This window comes from Bactrocera latifrons, unplaced genomic scaffold (genome assembly GCF_001853355.1).
Source record: "Bactrocera latifrons isolate USDA-ARS-PBARC rearing strain unplaced genomic scaffold, ASM185335v1 scaffold_13, whole genome shotgun sequence".
Taxonomy (NCBI): Eukaryota; Metazoa; Arthropoda; class Insecta; order Diptera; family Tephritidae; genus Bactrocera; species Bactrocera latifrons.
In genome coordinates this window covers 2,423,962-2,441,808 of record NW_017534741.1, presented here as the reverse complement: position 1 = coordinate 2,441,808, position 17,847 = coordinate 2,423,962, and the positions used below count along the sequence as shown (strand labels likewise).

Genomic DNA, 17,847 nt, shown 5'->3' with positions numbered 1-17,847 from the left:
ATATATATATTTTTTTGGTTTTGAAATACCAAATCTAGCTATTTATACAGAAAACTCGGTAATCTAGAATAAAGAGGTATTCTCGTTTATTTCACGAAAAAAATTGAAAAACGCTAGTACGGCACTTATAGAAAAAAATTTAAATAATTAATAGTCCTTCGTTAGTCCATATCATTTGCGAAACTTGGCTTTGTCTATAGTAAGAGCTAATCTCGATTAATTCATAAAATTTAAAAGAAAAATCTTCTAAAATATAAAGTTGAGTTATTTGTATTATGTACTTTGTTCTGCAGTGGCAGCGAAATGGCCACCTGACGCACCGCTGCGCTACTATCCCCAGCACAGGCCTCGCCAATACTTTGACGACTTTGCAATTGATTCGCGAAATTTTGACAATGAAAACTCTATTGACGGAAACGGAAATGCCGTATTTGGCAAAACAATCGCAGATGAAATGACGTTGCGAGATTTATTGCAATCAAATGATATTGAATTCCCAGCCGAGGAAAGACGTCAGCGGCAACTGCATTGGCTGGGCAGTTGGTTATTTGGACAAATGCGACCGGAAGCGATGCGAGCGCAACAACAAACAGGCGARTCGAAAACGTCACAACAACAGCAGCTGCAGTTGGCATATACACCAAGGTTAGTCGTGCCCTTAGAACCGGCACAAAAGCAACAACAAACACAGCAACAAAATGATTATGACATWCACGACAACGCAGATATTGTTGTCTACAAGAAGACGCCCGAATTTGTGCCAGGTGAGGAGAAGAGACCTTCACCTGAAAAGGATAAAGGTGAGAATAWTRTCGTCGCGACTAATGCGCTGGAAGAGGGTGGGGAGAAACGCTATAAAACAATTGACACCTTAACGGATTATGATTACAAACTGGATATGAGTGGAGATAATGGACGGTATAAAATCGAACAACCGTTACGTTCCAAACGTATTTTATACGCGCGTAATATTGGTCTGGATTCTGGTTATATACCCTACACAGCATATCAGCACGAACGACAACAAGAGCTTAACGAGGCAAAGAAGTTGGCTTATAAACGCAACAAAACCGGCAATATGGATCAAMGGAACTTTCTGCCCTCCATTAGCGCTGGTGAGTCTAAGCTATTAATTATTTATAACAAAAAAATTATATATATTTAATATGTGTATCTATATTGTTCAAAAATTATAGGCGCCATGACACATCTGGGCAACTTCTTTACGGATCTCTCGAAGAATGTGCGCTACAATGAGAAATCCCAACCGTTGAATCATGAGGAGGCGAAATTGCTCGAAGGTCATCATCCCTTGCGACAGCTGCATGAGCGTATGGTCGGTGAACATGAGGCAAATGCGGGTTAGTACACAAAACTTGTTGTTGGACATCTAGTACATTTTAGACTTTCTCTGTTTGTATTCACAGAGTTATTGCATGCGATTCGGACATATCGGCCCTCGCAAAAGATCCGCTCTTTGGTGGCGATGAATCCGCGCGGCTATCATGGCGCACAATTTATCGATCCCAATTACATGTGGGTGGGTTTGGGTAAATAGCGACACGCGCGGCGGCGTTGTGGTAGCTGGCATTGTGCCATTGATCCGCCTTGTTGGCATGGAGTAAGAGAATGAGGTTCTCAAGTGCCCTGCTCTCCTTCTCATACACTCCACTCCACTCCACACATTCCACCACACTCCACCACACCGCGTTTGAAGAGTTACAACGAAACACCATGGATGCAAATATGTTAATTAGAATGAAGCAAATATGTCTGTGAATATGATTGGCTGAAGTCTTTTCCATCCCTCAGTTTTATATATTGAATTTGTACCGATGTGTTGTATTCTTTTTTTTAATTCTTTTTGAGAAAATTTCGAGTCAAAAGTGTGTATGCTCCTTCTCCGCACCTAAAATTCAGCTCATTATAAATAATATCCTTAAAATGTGTGAATTTATTCGTAAACAAATATTCAAATGGTATATACATACATAGATACATATAKTAGTAGCTGCAAATCGTGAAAAAATGTATAAAATTCACCTAAATTGTTATTTTTGAAGTGTAAAGCTGCAATGCAAATAAATGCGTTTAATATTCTAAAAAAAAAGAGGAAAATGATTTTTAGAGATTTATGTAATGGCATGATAGTTAGATTCTATCGATCTCTATTAGTATCAACGGCCAAGATGAGATTTACAAGTGTGGTGAAAAAAGGCTCTTAGTTCATTCAATTGGATTTTACTCACCACTAGTGATTCGATCTCGATTAGCATGATATTTGAAGGTGAGATTTACAGGTGAGGTGAAAAATATTTATAAATTCCGTTTATTTTATTCACCACTAGTGATTCGATCTCGATTAGCAGGAAAGTTGAAGATAAGATTTGCTGGTGAGGTGAAAAACATTTTTAAGTTCCTTAGAATGGATTTTATTCCACGCAAGTAATTCGAACTCGATTAACATGAACGATCAATGTGAGATTTGCAGGTAATGTGAAAAACATTCCCTTAAATTAATTTTACTCTCCAGTAATTCAATTTCGATTAGCATGAAAGTTAAAAGTGAGATTTGTAGGTGAGGTGAAAACTTTTTTAAGAACTTAAAAATGAATTTTACCCACTACAAGTGATTCGATCTTGCATAGCAGGAAAGTTGAAGGTGATATTTGCATGTGAGGTGAAAAACATGAAAAYTGACAATGATAACAGATAACTAAAGAGGTAAGTTCTTGTCATATGTGTAATTACAGAATCATTAAAGACAATTAAATGGTAGTTGAAAAACGTAAAATTCTGAGATGGAATCCTGAGTTTTGGGTTATACGTAGAATACTGACATTTTTAAAATTTTACYAAATAATAAATACAAATATTTTTTGAAGACAAGAAGTAAGTAAATAAGCCATATGCTGTTTTATATATAAAGGTGCCCAGTGACACAAGGCTCAGGTGTATGTAAACTAAATCGATAAAAAATCAACGCTGTCAGACACCACCGCTGAGTCATCTCGAAAGAAATCTGCTAACGGTTTTTATACTACTTAATACGAACTTTATTTTATACTTATTTTATAAATAAATGTACATAAGTAAATTGACTTTAATCGGTCAGTTTATATGACAGGTAAATACTATAGTGTTCCGAAATCGGTGGTTCCGGCAAATGAACAGTTTCTAGGAAAAAAKGGAGCTGTGCAGAATTTCAGACCGTTATCTCAAAAACTGAGCGACTAGTTCAACAAGCTCTCTTKATGTTGATCAATAGTTCTCTAAATCCCTTAGTCCCCATATACATAATATAAAGATTTTCGAACTTCCGGCTGACTTTATTTGGTAATTATCGGTCAATATGTGAGTTGTCTTCACGACATTGAARGATAGTATTTCGCTATTAGCAATGTATCTTTGTGCATAAAACTTGCCCTAGCTGACATATACCTAATATGAGGACTTTAAACATCATCACCTATATATTGCGTTTGTGAGATGCAGACCTTAAAAAAAATTCAAAGAGCAAAAATACCAAAAAATCGGGTCAACTTAATAAATATGATATACAAGTAATTTACATATTTGCATAGATTAGTAAAGCTACAGAGAATTTACAGATGATTTACTCAAAGAAGAGAAAAACCCAGGTTGGTTTTCCTTTTCGATCAATTTATCTTACCAGGCTCGATATATTGCAAATCGATTGTTTTGTGCATTTTCAAGGACACTTTCCAGCAGGTAACCGCTACTGCATACTTTCATTATTTGTACGAATTCATTCATCTGAGTCGTGTTCGTGGAAATGCTTATATACTTTGGCCAGTTAAACAAATTTTAATAGCATATTTATTTAGTTYATTAAATTAATTAAAATAACACAAYAGTAAATAAAGTGTACAGGAATATATCAGTGCATGAATGATATTTATAATTCGAATAAACGTTTCATGCAAGTTGAACCCCAGTGCTAAATATTTATTCGTAATCAGCTGTTAATTTTGCCGGAGATAAGTTTTCGTTTATAACTTGGCAGCATTCAAAACAGTTGTAGAAAATTCATATTCCATTTTAAAGTAGCGCGCTATTTTAAAAATGGAAAATAATGGGGAAAGCGCTGATAAACTAATTCGGAATTCTGTAAATGATGAAAATAATCCGAAAAACGACGAAACAGCAACTGAAATGGCGCAAGAAATAATTAATGAAATTAGAGACGCTGCCGTGGCTGAGGCAGCAGAAGCTAATGCTGTGAAAGATAATTTAATTGCTGATGCAAGTGCACCATCTCCTGAAAACATGGAAGAGGACGATGATAATCCTTTAGCAAGCATATTCCTGGAAGATCTGAAAGAGTTACACGATTACCCATTCAGATTTAAGAAAAGTGAAAAGGGGTAAGTAAATATGTTTATCATTTTGCTACGATTGTATGTATTCATTGCTGCAATGTTATATTTCTATACTATTATATTTGTTTTAGAAATATTCTAAGCATGCACCACATTTCTGAGTGGTTCAATACGAAGTTCAGTCCCAATCTTAAGTTATGCTCTTTTAATCCACAATGCTCTATAATGGTGGTAGTTGCTGAAATGTAAGTAAACTTGATGAGACGTTTTGAATCTTTAACTTTTGATGTGTTATCTTRTAGTGGCTTAATATATATATTTGACTTGGTGAACAAGAGTTTCCGCAAATTGAGTGACGTGATATTTTTTCCTTCTGCAATAACATCATTGAGAGAAAGAAGAAATCATTTTCTYATAGGAAATAAAAACGGCGAGATAGCGTTAGTGGATTTAGGTAYATGAAATTTGCTATTTTTTATGTAATAATAATTATTTTTCATTTACAGATCAATCAACTGTTACACAGACCCTTCTTATAACAAAATATTCTATAATAGCAATATCATGCCCACCTCCATCAGTAAACCGGCAACATTTAGTGCTTGTGCATTGTGACTATGAAGTCATACTCTTTGATGTAGAGCAATTCCTGGCAACACATCGTTTTCCGTTTAGAAAGAAAAAATTTCAACTAAAGTTTTCTCAATACTTTTCACAGTCAGATCATATTTTTAACTGTTTTAATGACGATACCGTACAAATATGGTCCGGTGCTACTATGAACAYTATACGTGCAATAAATCCCATAAAAATGCGTGATCGCAAGTTGCGCATGGAGGGCACCGGTGGTTTAGCAGCAGATTTTCTACTCTGTCAAGATTATAACGGCAGTGGGGGKGTTTTCAATGTTGATTGTAAGGTGTCAAATCACTCAAATGGTATGATTATTGGATATTGTTTTCATCCCTATATGAATTTACTTTGCCTTTCCACACGTGACGGTTACTTGTTGTTAATAAGCACAATTACTTTTGACTTGAAACATATATGCCGGCTGCAGGATTTCGTTATAAGACATTGTGTCTTTCTGCTACATCCAAAAGAGATAATAGTTTGCGGCGTAACTGATGGGTCTGGCGAAGCAGTCGTCTTAAACTGCCTTCAAAAGGATATTAAATTGCGTATCCAATCAGAGAATGCGGCCAGACTCACAATCTCCAGTGATGCCAAATACTTAGTGATATTTAATAAAACTGGTGAGTTGGATGTTTGGTCCACTTGTCAAATCTACAACATACTCAAGTCACAAGAAGAATGCCTGCGTCTGATAAAGTTGTCTTTTAGACAAAATAAACCGTTGCTATTAGGGCCRTCACGCCACTGTAAATCTGCGCTGGTTGCAGCACAGGAGGAATGCCTAAATGAGGATATTAGAAACTTACTTAGTCGTGATCGCCTCTTGAGTATACTGCGTGAATTTCGTTGGTTCCCGTGTAAATATCGTGTGCTTATATGGTGTGCACTGCTGCAGTTGCCTTATAATCGCAACGAATTCTTTCAACTTTTAAAAATGGGCACGCCTCCAATCGTAAAGCAACGCGCTAAACAATTACCATTGCGTGATGGCACGTTGAAAAATGCGCTGGTACGCATATGGTCATGCCTGGCACATTGGTGTCCCGTTTTTGCGCATAGTAAATTCCTGCCACAACTCATATTCCCTTTTGTGAAATTGCTGCCGCGCAACTCGCTTGTCGTCTTTGAGATTTGTGTCACACTCTTGACAAATCACTTTCAAATGTGGTTCGAACTGCATCCATTGGAGCCAAATAATTACTTGGGCATGTGTGAAAACCTATTGCAATCCCAATGTTCGGASCTATGCAAATTTTATGCCAGCATGCATATAAATTCCGAACACTATGCTTGGCCGCTACTGTCTTCCGCCTTTTCTGAGGTGTTTAGCCAAACTGAGTGGCTTTACCTATGGGATAAYATACTGTCGGCGCCACCATATTATCCAATTTTCATTGTTGTGGCATACAATTACGTGCAACGTCGAGTAATTATGCGTCTACCCGACAAGCCAACAATTTTGACTTTCTTTCATGAACAAAATCCGGTTGATGTGTGTGAGTTGATAAATACAGCTAATTCTATTATGGAAAAATGTCCGAAGACATTACATCCCGAGCGGTATATCCCCGAATTACAGTGTATACCCAAGAAAGTATATCCGAAATTTTTGAATTATCCACGGCAATGGCTGGCCAAACACGAGAAAGATATCGCCGCGGTACAAAGAGAAAAACAATGTATTGACGCACGCATAAGGAAGTTGGAGCTGGAAGAGATGAAATTAATGGAGCGTCTGCAGAGTGGCCTGCGCAGAGAGGAACATGCAAAACAAGTGAAAAGTGAGTTTTGGTGTGCGTAAAAATTAAATTCTTTAAATTTATTTAATTTTGTGTATGTRTAGAAATGGAAAAACTTTATCGTGACTCGCTCAAACGTGAGGAGGAACGTTTAGCTTGTCAACGACAAATGTTGGCTGTATATCAGAAAGAGCTGCGCAACCGCAAAGCCGAAGTTGCGGTACAAGTGCAGGAGTCGGAGCAGCGTCAAAGAGCGCTAGCTATGGAAAAAGACTTAGAGCTATTAATGCAGAGTATAGAATGTGAAGTGAGTGGTGAACTGACATTTTGTATAAATTATAATGATGCAGTTATAACGTATTGCTTATCTCTTTAGCGCACGCGCAATGACGCCGATTTACGTATGGCTGAAGAGGAGCTGCGAAATGAAGAAATGGAGCTGTTTATGCAAAAATGTTTGGTAGCAACAGGTGGTACTTCCCTGCGTACTAAATATCATGAGGACTTAAAAAGATTGTGCAATGAGCGTCATGCACTCAAGAAACAAGTTATAGAAGTAAAAATATTTGCGCAAAAATTTTTTTTATTAGAAATGTTTAAAAATATTATTAATTACTTATTTTTCCCCCCCTTAGTTAACAAATATGCCGAAAGGAGCGTTAAGCCCGAGCAATTCCAACAACAAATCACATTTAGATACTATAGAGGAGAAAATTGAGGAAATACAAAGAGAATTTAATGAAATACTCAACAATTAGGAATAAGCAATTTTTAGTGGCCTTAAAGGTTTGAGCATGCCTTCTTTCTTATGAGTAGTTTGTAGTTTAAAATTTGTATTCATTTTTATTTTTATTTACGTTTGTGCTATTATAATTTGTGCTCAAGTAATTAATTCATAGTGTTAGTTTATGCCATATTTTACTGTTTCACAATGTCAGATGTGGCAGTCATACGAGAAATAGCGTCCAATCGAAGAGACTATAGACTCCCCAAAAATACCTGCAGTACACAAAGTTATAAAAAACATATAACACCAAAAATTACCCTCCAAAAAACCAACAGCTGCCTGATCCATTATTTTAGGCTAACGAACCAAATATTAATTTTTTAAACAATTCTTAGTTTATATTTTAACATAATTTATATTTAGTTTTATTTCATGTCAACTGATCTGCATACGAAATCATATATAATTGAATTTACCGCTTAAATAATTCAAATAATCGATAATACAATAAATCATTAATAAATTATTATAATATATATAAATAATTGCTAAATAAGCACGTATTTATAACAAACGCACTTTGTGCTAATACAATCACATTTGTAAACTAGTTTCACTATTATACGCTATACGCTAGTCACTTTTCAAATTCTTAAGGCTTAAGGCATAAGGCATAAGGCATTTTGAAATTCGATAAATTTAAAACTTTTTATTTCTTCTCTACACGATATGTTATGGGCTGCACCAGAGATGGTTGTCCGGCTGACGGCACAACCATTGTTGGTATATTCATTACCAAATGCAATGTTGAAGGTGGAATTTGCATTTGCGTCGGCATCGTTTGTAAAGCGCCTGAAATTTTAATTAAAAATGTATTAATTTCACTAAGAAAAGCAGAAAATTTGTTAGCATCGGTTACACCGAAGCTATAATATTTAATTKGAGCTTGAACGTTCAGTTTGTATGACAGTTATAAGCTTTAGTGGTCGGATGTAAACAATATGTTCGCAGATTGCACCGTTACATTCGACAATAATCCATACAACAACACAGCAATAATAATACATCACAAAATTCGTAAAGATATCTTGTCAAATAAAAAAGCTTTCCACACAAGCACGTGATGTCGATCGAGAAAAGCACGTGGARGAAAATTTCACGCGGATATCTCAAAAACTTTGCAATTATACGGACAGACARAAATAAGTAAATAAAATCAGCTCTACTCCTTGATCATATATACATACATGTATCTTTTATAGGGTATGCGTTGCTTTGTTCTGAGTGCTTGTGGCTAACTTAATGTACGCTGTACAGGATACAAAAAAATAGAAGATGGCGCTACTCACCATTTGTTGCCTGCAGTATTTGTTGCTGCTGTTGTTGTTGTTGACTTTTAGCCAGCTCCTGCTCTAGTTGCTTGATGCGCGTCCGCAACTTTTCATTTTCCGCTTGCAGTTCATCATTGCGACGCCTCAAATCTTTATGTTCGTTACGCATCTTGTTGCGATAACGYGTTGCTGCCGCACGCCGACGTACCATACAATCTTCATCATATTTACAAGCACCGGTTGCCGAACCGCGTGCACGTCGTGTRCTACTAGTAGTTTTTGTCACTGGCGTTGGCGMMGCSGTGTGTGTTTTATTGCCGAGGCTCAGTATGGCCTTTAGACGCTCCTTAATGGGTAGTTGCGAGGTGGGTGTAAGGCTGGCGCTACTAGGTTCATGTTGTGTCGGTGTAGGTTGTATTGCGACGGTAGCAGTTGCGCTAGCGGTAGTGGTGTCAAGTGCTGCAGTTGTGGTGGTGGCGGMAGTTTTTGTGCTCAACRGTGGCACTTGTGTTGTTAMTTTCTTTGTGTTGGCKGTTGTTGGCGCTGRTGCTAATTTTGGCATTATGAAGGGCTTAACYGTCTGTATGGGTATTGCATTGGTCGCTAAAGYCCCCGCTGGTTTGGCTTCTAAATTACTGCTCAGTGTTTTGTTTGCATTGTTCTCGGGGAACGTCAATGTAATCAACTGTGGTTGTATGAACTGTATMGCCGTGGTGGGTAGTTGTATGTATGGYACTGGCACTTCTGGTRCTGCTGCTGGTTTTTCAGCRATTGTRCGATATTTATAAATTTTGCCATATCCCCCCGAWGATGTGGTYRAATTGTTTGAGTTYTGTCGTGATGTGCCAATTGTGTAAGCGTCCGTTGCCGCATTAATTATCTCATCCACGACGGGTACGTCCAGCGTCACCGTTGCCGTAGTGGGACTGTCCAGCGGTTTGCTGAGCATTTCACAGCTCTGTAWCGCTTCTAGATGTGGATACACTTGCGGTGTGTGTAGTGAATCTTCGTCGGCATGCATCTCCACTGAATCGAGTTGGCGTATAGGTGTCTGTCCATTGTGTTGTTCGCAGGCGCGTCGAAAAGTCTCCTCGAAGGGATTGACGTGTTGTAGATCTTCGAAGAGTCCCACTTCTTCACAATTGCGTATGAGGCGTGTTGGTGTCGGCGTCTGGTCGGCTGCTTATAAAAATAATTATTTACGTAATTTTCAAACACAATTCACCATCAACTACTTACAGCCCGCAAAGAGATTTTCGGTTTTTTGGTCGTTTAAACTCAAATCTAACATCATGTCGTGCTTTTTCTCACGTTCACATTCACTGCCACAGTCAAATACCTTATCGGTAGACAATTCCATGTTCCTGCTGTTCGATGACGTCCCAATCCAGTTGCGTATTTTAGTATTTTTGTGAGGAATTTCCTGCACAATTTCACTTTTGTTATTATTCTTTTTTATTATAATTCCCCTTTTACATGGTATTCTTGAGTAGTGTTGTCGCAAATCGAACAGCAATCATATGTGTGTATTCGGTTTTTATTCTGAATAAATTTGGAATGAGTAATTGTTTTCGTTTTTTTGTAGTGAAAGAAGCCGTAGTAAATGCAAAATGTGCGTTTTTGGAATGTGTGTATATATTTTTTTTTTTTTTTATTTTATTTTATTTTATAAAAGCTTACATAATAATACAATTATTATACAAACTTAAGAAAATACGCAGCACTAGCATCATGGGCTACGTTGTGTATATATTGAAATGTTTAAAGTCTTGATTTGTGGTTAACACGTGTTACTTTGAAAATCGAACTTCAACATAACCTATAAAACATGTACGTTTTCAAAATCTTGGTATTCAAAAGTTTTGATAATTGCATGGTGTCCCGCTATATTAGCGTGACTTTAGAATTGATAACATTATTTTACTCCTTTTTGCAAAATGGCAGCTCATTGAAAATGCGATAACTTCTCCTTTACAAATTCGTTCGTATGTGTGTACATATGTATCTTCGAAACTATTTGCGGGATMAACTTATAATTTTCGGAGAATATTTGGTTACATACTTTATATTTATATGCAAAAAATCGATTTCAGWAGTGGATTAATCTCTTAATATAAGTGCTGGTTTACACACGGACGTTTTTGGCGCCCAAACCTGGTTTTTGTAGACAAGAAGACGACGAGGAAGGTTCTTTCATGGTTGCATGTTCGGAAATATTAATGTTATTATCGATTTTTTATATGCGATATGCAAATATACATAATATAATGGAAGTGTATTCGAGAAGAATAAATAAGGATAAAACACAAAAATCAATCAGTAATCAAAAATATTTCTGTTTATCGCGTACGACGAACGTGAAGCGTACAACAATTTGAGAATATGATGAAAGAAAAATTGTCCGATTCAAATTCTCGGACTCGTGTTRTTCGTGTGAAAGCAACGAGCGACATCAAATAGACTTTGCCGATAATGAGCGACAAAAGAGTCCCCGTCTAAAACCTTGTAATTCATTTATCGAGACTTGACTACGAATAGTATACACACATACACACCTGCTCGAAATAATACTTACACGATAAAACTTAGTACTCTCAACAGTTTAAAAAACTTTTTATGGGCTGWRTGCTACAAGTTATGCTGTAAGTTTAATTAAGATAATATGGCATCGCCCTTTCTAAGAGAGTGAAGCATGTGATTCCCCGAATTAATGCGTGTGTCAGTTTTGCGTGATTTCACAAAAAAAAAATTGCTCAATATAATAGTTACACATAAGTGAACTTAGCTTTTTCCGAAAACAAAATTAATTTTATCCAGTTTTTCAAGTTTTTTTTTTTTATCTGAATTGGTAAGTTTTCTTTCAATAAAGCTCAAAATGCTGCAGATAAATTAAATTGTTATTTAATCAGATGGGTCGGAAGTCACATTGGAACATATTGGAAATGTAGTAAGTGCCCAAACAGTTCGCAGGCGTTTGCAAAAGCCCAAGCTATCAGGACGTGTAGCCAGGAAAGTTCCATTAATGCGATCAAAAAATTTAGATATGAGGTTAAATTTTGCAAGAAGTCATTTAGATTGGTGTGGACCTGAGGGAATAAAAAAGTGGAGAAACATCTTATGGAGCGATGAAACGAAAGTAAATTTGTTTGGAAACGATTGTGACAGAAATGTGCGTCGTCCAAAAGCAAAGGAATTTCACGTTCGATTTACAAAAAAAAACTATGAATCATGGAGAGTTGGAAACGTCATGGTGTGGGGATGTTTTTCTTGGTATGGAGTAGGTCCTATATACCGGACAACTAACAAAATTACAGCGTCGGAGTACAAGGAAATACTTGAAAATGTCATGATACCCTGCGCTGAAGAAAACTTACCATTACGTTGGGTATATCAGCAAGATAATGACCCAAAACAAACCTCCAAACTGGTTCAAAAATATTTTGATGATAATAAGGTTAACGTTTTGAAGTGGCCAAGCCAATCCCCGGATTTAAATCCAATAGAAAACCTATGGGGAAAACTAAAAAAAAAAAATTGGCGAGTCAAGCTTTCTCTAACAAAGACCAGTTATATGAGTGCATACAAAAACTTGGTATGAGATACCTAAAGAAACCTGTCAGACTTTAATCAGTGCCCAAACGAATAAATAAAGTAATYCAGAATAATGGTGGATATACTGGCTATTAACTGAGTAATGTTAAATATACAACAAAACTATTTTATCATAATTTGTTTTTCCAAAATAATTGTCTTATTAAAAGTGTACCTTTTTCTTGAGCAGGTTTATTTTAGCTATGAAATGTTTTTGGATCTATAATTGTTTGTTTTACTTTTTTTTAAATGAAGTATATTTAAATAAGAGTGTAAATATTTGAAAAATATAACTATGTTTGCATTTTTCTTAAAAATTTAAATACAACTTTTTATTCATGAGCTTTACTTGAAAAAGTATTGTGTAACTATTATTTTAAGCAGGTGTGTATCTCATGGATCATGAGCGTGATAGTATCCATCTTTCTTAAAGTTCATTTAAACCACTGAAAGGGTAATTTCTTGGTCCTATTCCAAGGACAATCGCCTTAAGCTCTTAATATATTTCTTGTAACTGTATACTCATTATACGATACCTAAAACTGATCGAGAGAAAGATAGTGTTGTATATATGGTATATATGTACAWATGGACCACTGCCACGCCTACAAAACGCCATTAATGGAAAACCTATAAATTACTATAACGTAAACACTATATGAAGATATAGAACTGTAATTTGGCACAGGATCGCGGTAGCAAGCGGCATGACCCCATTTTTAAAGCTTCAATAATTAAAGGCTAAAAATTAAAAGTGCGATAAATCAATAACTAAGTACCTAAAGACATCAAATTTTACCTCCGAGACGGTATCAGAGGGCTTTAAAAGATCCGGGTCTAAAATTGGAAGATTAACGTGGTGTGAAATCCCATATCCCAGGACTTGCCAGACTGATTTCAACAAAATTTGGTGCGTGACATTCCTCTGACACTCTTATGACTCTTAGAAAATGTGCCAAATCGGGCTTGAACTATGTCTACTCCCGATATAACATAATTTTTAATTTCATTTGATTCCTTCACTTTTTAGGAAACAAATCAAGAAGAAATTAATATAACGACATAAAACTTTGTACGAAAAGTGCCGTTGAAGTACTTATGTCACCTTATGACCAAAAATAGTAAAACCGAACTAAACTTGTTCAAGCCCCTAGATACCGAATATATGGACCCAAGTACCTATAGTTAACTTTTTACCGTAAATATTGGTCAATCTATTAGATATGTATATAAGTGAAATTTGGAGAGAATAATTATTAAATTTCGCGCGAAAACCGATTCGTCGAAATATTTTCTTTTTAGGTTTGTATGGCTGTCAGTGACATCTGTACCAAATATCACATCATAATAATCTTTAGTGTTTAGTATTGTCTTTYTAATGTACATAAAGTGCATYCGCCGATTTTTACAATGGATGAAATTATTCAAGAAATAAGTTCCATTAAATKTTGTGTGCGGGATCAAATTTCAGGTGCTGAAACATTCAAATGTTGGAAAAGACTTGCGGTGATCACGAGCAAATGTTTTCAATTGGTTTGAATTATTAAAACTTGCTTAATTCAAATGATGTCATACCTTAAAACTTATAGCGTCGAGCAAGAAATTTTATTTTCCAAACATACTACATAAAATGTATACTACATAAAATGCGTTTTCATAATGTAAAGAAGTCGATAACAATTCTAACGTCAGTTTTTTTATGGTTTTGTTTTTGCTGTTTTGTATTATATTTCTGCGCTGTGTTAAATAGTTGCTAATGTCAGCGATGACAGAGTTTGCTGCCCAAAATGCCGTCATCACATATGAATTTGTGTCGCGCCCACATTTTCAAGTTCCCATATACATACATACATATGTATGTACATACGAGCAATAGACCAAAAATTGTAAAATTTCTGAAAACAAGCTGTACTGGTATTGTTTGTTTTTATTTTTATTTCATTATTTAGCGTTGAATTAAAAATGTAGAAAATTAGAAAACATAAAGTAGAGAATRGCTGCGTTGGAGTCTGCTAAGTGACGGCAAGGAAATTAASGTATTAATTAGTCGACAAATAAGCTTACAGCAGTAATACATACATATGTATATACAATGGTATATATATATACATATGTATATCTATCTGTTTATTTTACATGTATTTTTGATCTAAGAAATAGATAATTAAAAAAATTTTGTAAATATAATTTTAAAAATATTTTTATTTTATAATTTATATGTATATATAAGTAGATTAGTTATATAATATATAATCATATATTAATAATTTAAAAATGCATATATAAAAAATGCTTGCTGCATTAGGGTGGGCACACATTGCTGCCATAGAATTAAACAAACAAAAAAAAATCTTATTTTGGTTTTTTTTTCGATTTTGTACTCATAACGCATTTATACATTTATGTATGTACCAAAAAATATATGGCTAGGTACATAGGTATATTATGTATTTACACAACAACGCCATGTGGTGTCGCAGACTGACTATTCCGCAATTGATGGAAGTAGGAGTAGACGAGATATGAGCAGTAGCCGAAAATCACTAAAAAAGAAGAGACATTTYAAATTAAGAACAGAAAAATGTTTTCTTTTGTTTTAGAATAACAACAACTAGCAACTACATATTATGCCTGTTATACGGAAACTCTTATCAGAGTCTTAAMATTTTATTCCAGGAATATATATGTATTTCGTTTCTTAATAAGTTTATTTACCCAAAGCCAGTATATATTCGAAGAGTATGAGAAATACATTGTCGAAGAAAGCAGCTGCGCGATAATCGCCATAATTGAAAATTACTCCCAAAACTGCGATGGGCCAATGTATGAAGAACAGCACGGCAACGACAAGCCAAGCTAAGACCAGCCAGGCGTTGCTCTGTAAATAATTTGTTCAGAAATTAGAAATCGGCTTTTTATTCGTTTTATTCTCATTGCTAAAAAAGATATATGTATATACTACTTACCCACAAAACACCGAAAAGCAGCGCCAAATTGGCAAGCAGCTCAATTATGAATCCTACAAGCGAAGAACTGCTGTGTAAATCTGAAATTTAAGTAAATGGTAAAAAAATATATTATTAATAGCAGATGTATGYTCTTTGAACGGTTTTAATCTAAAAAATGTAATACTTTAAGTACTGAAAGTTTGAAACAAATTTAAAGTGATACGTTTAGTCAACTTCTACACTTCCAGTATTCTGTTATATCCTTGAAACATGTTGCTACTTGATTTGAAATCTGCGTGACTGTCCGTTTTCAAACGATAACCTGAGCAAAAATTAAGATTGCTTATAAAAATTGGCACACGTGTTTCTAGGCAAAAAAGTGAGGACGTGTTCGTAGATGGGCKTAATCGGACCATTGCCACGCCCAACTTTAAGAGGTCTACATCCAATTTATGGTCGTCATGATCGTCCTGTCAGATGATCCGGATTTTCATCGAAATGTCATCTTCAGCGACGAGGCTCATTTCTGTCTTAACGACTACGTCAAGTAAAATATGCGTTATTGGTMAGGCAGCAATCCCCATGTACCCCTTGAGTCACGATTGCATGCCGGAAAAATTTCAGTTTGGTGCGGTTTATGGGTTTATTGAAAATCTGCCTCGGTTGTGCTATTTTACACTGTTACACTATTTCCTGTGTTGATACTATTCAGTTAAGTCTATGGGCTATGCCAACAAGCCAACGACGATTGGTGAACTTCGTACGCATATGGAACGTGAAATTAAAGCGGTGTCGGCCGATTTACGCTTGAAAGCCGTAGAAAATTGGATTAAGCGTCTGGACTTCTGCAAGCATGCTTTTGGTGGCCATGCTTAAAGATGTCGAGTTTCATATTTAATAGCATCGAATGTACTTTCACAGGAATAAATAGTTTTGTTTGGAATTTAATCGAGCTTCCCCCTCAATTTTTTGACGATGTTTTTCACCGCTCGGCTGTTARATACACTAGTTATTCAAGTATAATTATTCGAGGACACAGATTTCCATATCTTCGATGTCAGATTTTTGGGATTCTTGATGCGTGACATAGAATTTAAGTCTGGTACCTGTGCTTGGCGAAGTACATACGRGTATGTATCTCATAAAGAGGCATACTTTTCAACGTGAAAATATTTACGGCAGTCTTAGATTGATCAAATAATGAAGTGAATATGCTAGAGGTGGAAATAATATTTAGATTTTTTGGAACCCAGCATATTAAAAACCCATTACTTTTAAAATTACGCTGAAAGTGTATCAAACCTGATATGTGTCAGCAAAAAAAAGCTACGCTACAAAATTAGTCATCAAAACTTTTAAGMAATAACAATAAAAGTGCCGCATAATGAGATCAACCAAAAGCAAAAATAAACAACAAAAAACTCTGATCAAAATGATGTCAACAAAACAGACGAAGGCAATAAGCAAAACGCGAAACAATTGACAATACACGATTCACTCAGAAAATGTACAAAAATAACGAGAACTTTTAAATGTGCCTTACCTCACCCACAACACATTGATTGCGGTTTGTTGTTGTAGTCAAAGTTCTCTATCGGACTACTATAGCTATAGCTACCATACAAACTGATTCCATAAAATCAAGACCTTGGCGTGAATTATTATACAAGGCAACGGTACACAATCTCCGAAGAAATTGTTCAGATCGGACTACTATAGCATTCAGCTGCCATACARACTGAACGATCAGAATCAAGTTCTTGTATGGAATCTTTTGTATTGGTGAAGGCTTTGTGCTGCCTTCCACCCAAGATGTCATTCTCTTGGTTTTTTTTACGATTTACTCAAGTAATTAAATTCGATACCATTCGCTTTTATTTTTGTGCTCTTTGGAAGCTCAAGCAGATCAGTAATTTCTGTTTATTGTTGTTTTTACTCTTTTTTTTACTATTTACTCTATGATTTTGTCATTTAGTGTGGTTTGTTTTGCATTTTTCACTTACAACTCGGTCGCGCTATGACGCCCAGCACCAGCATGACCAGAAAGAATATCGATATGCCCAGGCAGGCATTACGCAGGCTGACATTGAATAGCGCTTTGTCCGTAACGTATTTGGCCATCTTCGCACTTTTGTTTACAAAAACTGGTTTTCAATAGAACAACAAAGTTTTCTAGAAAGAATTATTTCTAATTTCCACTGAGGCAAAAGAAAAAAAAAAATGAATACCTCACACTTATGTATACCGGTTTGCGCGCGTTTCTCGAAACAATCCGTACGCGTTCGCGTTCACAACAGAGACTRATCACTGTGGCAAGTGAGTGAGATCGCTAAGGTGGTTGTCTCGTTTGGAATGAATGCTTGTGAACACACATACAATGTCATCGCTGGTTTTCATCTATCTCCATATATCTAGAAATGCATATGTGCTCAGAACTTGAGCTCTAGAAGCGGCGTAAGCTCTCTATTTTAGATGTGTGATCGTATAACGATGACCAGTTTTAAAGATAAAAGGTGTCACAAAATGTGCTGC

General features: G+C 35.8%; 4 protein-coding genes across 4 annotated transcripts in view; 2 read left to right on the top strand and 2 right to left on the bottom strand.

Annotated features, from left to right (window-relative positions):
• The window catches only part of LOC108978951, a 10,211-nt gene extending 8,194 nt beyond the window's left edge, over nucleotides 1-2,017 (top strand). Inside the window, exons 2-4 of the mRNA XM_018949473.1 lie at nucleotides 294-1,115; nucleotides 1,197-1,361; nucleotides 1,428-2,017. Coding sequence (XP_018805018.1) covers nucleotides 294-1,115; nucleotides 1,197-1,361; nucleotides 1,428-1,558 — 1,118 coding nt within the window. The 3' untranslated portion in view covers nucleotides 1,559-2,017. The remainder of the gene's footprint in view (nucleotides 1-293; nucleotides 1,116-1,196; nucleotides 1,362-1,427) is intronic.
• Nucleotides 2,018-3,795: 1,778 nt separating this feature from the next.
• Nucleotides 3,796-7,741, top strand: LOC108978996 (TBC1 domain family member 31). Its single transcript, XM_018949537.1, has 7 exons — nucleotides 3,796-4,388; nucleotides 4,475-4,588; nucleotides 4,646-4,797; nucleotides 4,850-6,760; nucleotides 6,823-7,025; nucleotides 7,095-7,274; nucleotides 7,354-7,741. Exons 1-7 carry the CDS (start codon nucleotides 4,087-4,089, stop codon nucleotides 7,474-7,476), a joined length of 2,985 nt encoding a protein of 994 aa, XP_018805082.1. The 5' UTR covers nucleotides 3,796-4,086; the 3' UTR covers nucleotides 7,477-7,741.
• Nucleotides 7,742-7,772: 31 nt separating this feature from the next.
• Nucleotides 7,773-10,194, bottom strand: LOC108978998 (cyclic AMP-dependent transcription factor ATF-2). Its single transcript, XM_018949538.1, has 3 exons — nucleotides 10,016-10,194; nucleotides 8,795-9,955; nucleotides 7,773-8,297 (listed from the first exon to the last, which is right to left on the bottom strand). The coding sequence occupies exons 1-3, from the start codon at nucleotides 10,134-10,136 to the stop codon at nucleotides 8,155-8,157; spliced, it is 1,425 nt and encodes a 474-aa protein (XP_018805083.1). The 5' UTR covers nucleotides 10,137-10,194; the 3' UTR covers nucleotides 7,773-8,154.
• Nucleotides 10,195-14,594: 4,400 nt separating this feature from the next.
• LOC108978927 lies at nucleotides 14,595-17,646 on the bottom strand. The gene is made up of 5 exons (XM_018949446.1): nucleotides 17,544-17,646; nucleotides 17,319-17,487; nucleotides 15,334-15,413; nucleotides 15,083-15,245; nucleotides 14,595-14,910 (listed from the first exon to the last, which is right to left on the bottom strand). Exons 2-5 carry the CDS (start codon nucleotides 17,434-17,436, stop codon nucleotides 14,819-14,821), a joined length of 453 nt encoding a protein of 150 aa, XP_018804991.1. The 5' UTR covers nucleotides 17,437-17,487; nucleotides 17,544-17,646; the 3' UTR covers nucleotides 14,595-14,818.
• Nucleotides 17,647-17,847: the final 201 nt, after the last annotated feature.

Coding starts and splice junctions, on each gene's coding strand:
- LOC108978927 (XM_018949446.1), bottom strand. CDS start 17,436: ATGGCCAAATACGTTACGGACAAAGCGCTATTCAATGTCAGCCTGCGT. Junction 15,246..15,333: donor TGCTTTTCGGTGTTTTGTGG/GTAAGTAGTATA, acceptor AATTATTTACAG/AGCAACGCCTGGCTGGTCTT. Junction 14,911..15,082: donor CGAATATATACTGGCTTTGG/GTAAATAAACTT, acceptor CTTCTTTTTTAG/TGATTTTCGGCTACTGCTCA.